Here is a 3878-nt window from a genome sequence, read left to right on the forward strand (position 1 = left end):
GGTGGGAGCCGGAGCGCAGCGGGGCTCTGTGGACCAGCCCTTAGCAACCCGGGGCTAAGACGGGGCGTAGAGAGGAACAACCAGAGACGCGGCGGCAGCGACGGGCGCCCCGAAGTGCAGGGGACGCGCCCGCCGGCCTCGTCTGCCTCGCCCTTGACCTCTAGGTTCACCTGGGAACCTGGGTGGAGGAGTAATTGAGGAACCCACGGATCCGACTAGCCACCAGGGGACAAGACTCTGGTCCCTTCAGCGGTCCTTTCCTCGTCCTCGTCCGCTCCATGCCCGAGAGCTGCGCTTGGAGAGACATGGAGGAAGCGGGCGCTCAGTGTGCCCCGCCGCTGTCCGTGAGCTCCCAGACGGGGCTTTCGCAAGCCAACGTCTCTGCTGCTCCCTCCCACAACTGCAGCGCCGAGAGCTACATTTACCAGGACTCCATAGCCCTGCCCTGGAAAGTAGTACTGGTCGTGCTGCTGGCGCTCTTCACCTTGGCCACCACGCTCTCCAATGCGTTTGTGATCGCCACTGTGTACCGGACGCGGAAGCTGCATACCCCCGCCAACTACCTGATCGCCTCCCTGGCGGTCACCGACCTGCTGGTATCCATCCTGGTCATGCCCGTCAGCACCGTGTACACGGTCACGGGACGCTGGACGCTGGGCCAGGTGGTGTGCGACTTCTGGCTGTCATCGGACATCACCTGTTGCACTGCTTCCATCTTGCACCTCTGTGTCATCGCCCTGGACCGCTACTGGGCGATCACGGACGCCGTGGAGTACTCGGCTAAAAGGACTCCCAAGAGGGCGGCGGTCATGATCGCGCTCGTGTGGGTCTTCTCCATCTCCATCTCGCTGCCGCCCTTCTTCTGGCGTCAGGCCAAAGCCGAGGAGGAGGTGTCGAACTGCGTGGTGAACACAGATCACATCCTCTACACTGTCTACTCCACGGTGGGAGCTTTCTACTTCCCCACCCTGCTGCTCATCGCCCTCTATGGCCGCATCTACGTGGAAGCCCGCTCCCGGATTTTGAAACAGACGCCCAACAGAACCGGCAAGCGTCTGACCCGAGCCCAGCTGGTTACTGACTCGCCCGGGTCCACGTCTTCCGTCACCTCCATTAATTCGCGGGCTGCAGACTTACCCAGCGAATCGGGGTCTCCTGTGTACGTGAACCAAGTCAAAGTGCGAGTCTCCGACGCCCTGCTGGAGAAGAAGAAACTCATGGCCGCTAGGGAGCGCAAAGCCACCAAGACCCTGGGAATCATTTTGGGAGCGTTCATCGTGTGTTGGCTGCCCTTCTTCATCATCTCCCTGGTGATGCCTATCTGCAAGGATGCCTGCTGGTTCCACCTGGCCATCTTTGACTTCTTCACGTGGCTGGGCTATGTCAACTCCCTCATCAACCCCATCATCTATACCATGTCCAACGAGGACTTCAAACAAGCGCTCCATAAACTGATACGCTTTAAGTGCACAAGTTGACTTGTCAATTGCAGTGGGGTCGCCTAAGCGGCCTTTGGGGGACCATGCTGTGTCTGGTTCCACAGGTAGGTCGACTCTTTGACTGTTACTGGGTCGGAGTGAGGCTCTCTCTTCTGAGCAAGGGCAATGGATCCTGAGAAGCCAGGACAGCCCTGCGAGAGCTCTAAAGGAGAACTGTTCAAACAGCTGAGGAGGGGGCTCACTTTCTCCCCTCAAACCCCAGTTTCAGCACCGACCCTGCCACAGCCCATCGCAAGGGGGGTTGCAACTTTCAGAAAATCGATGATGGAAAAGAGATCCCTGCCCTGCTTTGGTGTCACGGATGATGCCCCCTAGAACCAGAAGTACTTGTCGTTCTTGTTTGGAGCCTGTCTGAGACATGATCTACATACAGCCTGGCAGTACTTGAACTAGACACTAATACCCTGTGTTTGGGGGAGAACTTTGTGTTACGGCTTCGTTTAAGAACAGTTGCTTTGGCATCCTTCCGTCTTCATTCCGTTTTTGTTCATTTAAACTTGATTGGAGAAACTTGTGGATTTGGTGCTTCAAACCCTATGTGTGGCTTGAAGAGTTAACAGCAAAATTCTGATGTTAAGATCTCTATTTTTATTATAATTGAAACTATACGGGGTGGGGGGTGGATGGGGGCATTAAGCTGAAAACCAATGCCTATGATTGTTTGTTGTCTGCAGATCTCTAATTTTGTAATTCCTGTGTAGTGATTGTCAAACCTCATTCCTTAACAACTCAAACAAAATGTTACGTGTGCTAGTGCCAAAGTCTGCAGATTGCTTTTTCCTCCTAATTTCATGTACCTGTCATTTTACACAATTAAATCCCCGGAAATGGGGGATATGATGGGTGACTCAACCCAAGCTGCTGCTATATTTCTTATTAACGCCACTGATGAAACTGATGGGTATAAGATATATAAGTTCCTTTGCAAGAGAAGTATTTTTAATCCCAATTGAGTGAGCTATGAAGGAGACAGATGAGATGGGAATGGTTCTTATACAATTAAGGAATGGGTGGCAACAGGAGGATGTATATTTTGACTTGTAAAAAATCTTAAATGCATGAGACTTTTTTCTGACAGTCATTTGCACTCTCCTTCCCATCTGTAATTCCTTTGTGTGCTAACATACAAAGTAACCAATAGAACTAGCTCCTTTCTCCAAAAATCTTCAAAATAGTAAAACCTCTAAAAACCATGTTAAAGATAAAAACCTGTTTCTTTTCCCTTGCTATTGAAGTTTGAGTAGGAACAAAGATTATTAGAAAATGACATGCAAGGACTTTCAAAAAGCTTAGAGAAGCTAACATTGAGCCTGTTTTCCTGTAACTCACGGAACCAAACCTCAGACTTACTGGGCAACCAGGGAACTAACAAGCTTTTGAACCTTGGAAATTTGTCATTGACCTGACACTTCAATGAAAATACATACTATCAGTAATACTTTAAATTTATCTCTTTTTTTTTTCAAATTCTAAAAATACTTAGTTGTTATCTCAAATTCACTCTGAGGACTCCCCGACACAGGGCAAGATCACACACTAATAGATGAAATATGCATGATCTGAATAAAATGGAGTAGCCCCTAAGGATTACCTGCATGAAAAATGAATGTCTGTGGAACATTTATTATGCCAAAGAAGATTCACACTCCGTTCTTTAGAGAGCTTTCTGCAGGTGATACCTTTTGTCTGCAGAAACAAGTTGTCTTTGTAAAATGGATTCACTCCCTGCTTGAAGCTCCCCAGTCCAGACTGTCAGACAATAGATGTATTGAGCTGAAGTACACTGCTTCCCTGCTGTGCAGCCCTTTACTCTGGCGTAATGACTCTTGAAAATATCCTATTCAAAGATTCACACGTAAACTAAGTACAAAAGAAAATTTTGATCAACATTGACACCTGTCACTGGAGTAAGAGAAAACTGTAGGCATTAGATAATCCTAAATTTCTGCTGTATCTCCACGTCTGTCTGTTCATTTTTTGTGACATTTCTCCCATGGAGAAATCTAGTTTACTACCGAGAAGACTGTGCACAGAGCGTGATATTTATTTTTATGTTATTAATATGTTTGTCTTTTTGTTAAGGCTTTTTCTTGGGCCTAAGAAGCAATTAAGCCAACTTCTAGGAGCCTAAGAGGGCAAAATTAATTGAAACCGATAGCCATTTACAAGTAATTTCTGTATAGGGCACCTGCAATGATTGTGTCCTCCTATTAACAAAACATGGTCAATTTAGTCAAATGGGTTGTTTGCCACTTATAGATGACCTACCTAAATTTTTGCTTGACTATTTGGCTGGATTGGGGTCATACTGTATGAAGTAGAAGCTTGTAAACCCTTGTAGTTATAAGAGATCCAGACTTCTCATCCATCATTGCACAT

At 47.8% G+C, this 3878-nt stretch overlaps 1 protein-coding gene across 1 annotated transcript; it reads left to right on the forward strand.

The window, feature by feature from the left end:
* Nucleotides 1-278: 278 nt before the first annotated feature.
* HTR1B (5-hydroxytryptamine receptor 1B) lies at nucleotides 279-1478 on the forward strand (the record flags this gene model as incomplete). Its single annotated transcript, XM_082855269.1, has 1 exon — nucleotides 279-1478. One exon carries the CDS (start codon nucleotides 279-281, stop codon nucleotides 1476-1478), a length of 1200 nt encoding a protein of 399 aa, XP_082711395.1.
* Between the last annotated feature and the right edge of the window lie 2400 nt (nucleotides 1479-3878).

Source organism: Leucopleurus acutus (genome assembly GCF_964270905.1).
Source record: "Leucopleurus acutus genome assembly, chromosome: 15".
In the NCBI taxonomy this organism is placed as follows: Eukaryota; Metazoa; Chordata; class Mammalia; order Artiodactyla; family Delphinidae; genus Leucopleurus; species Leucopleurus acutus.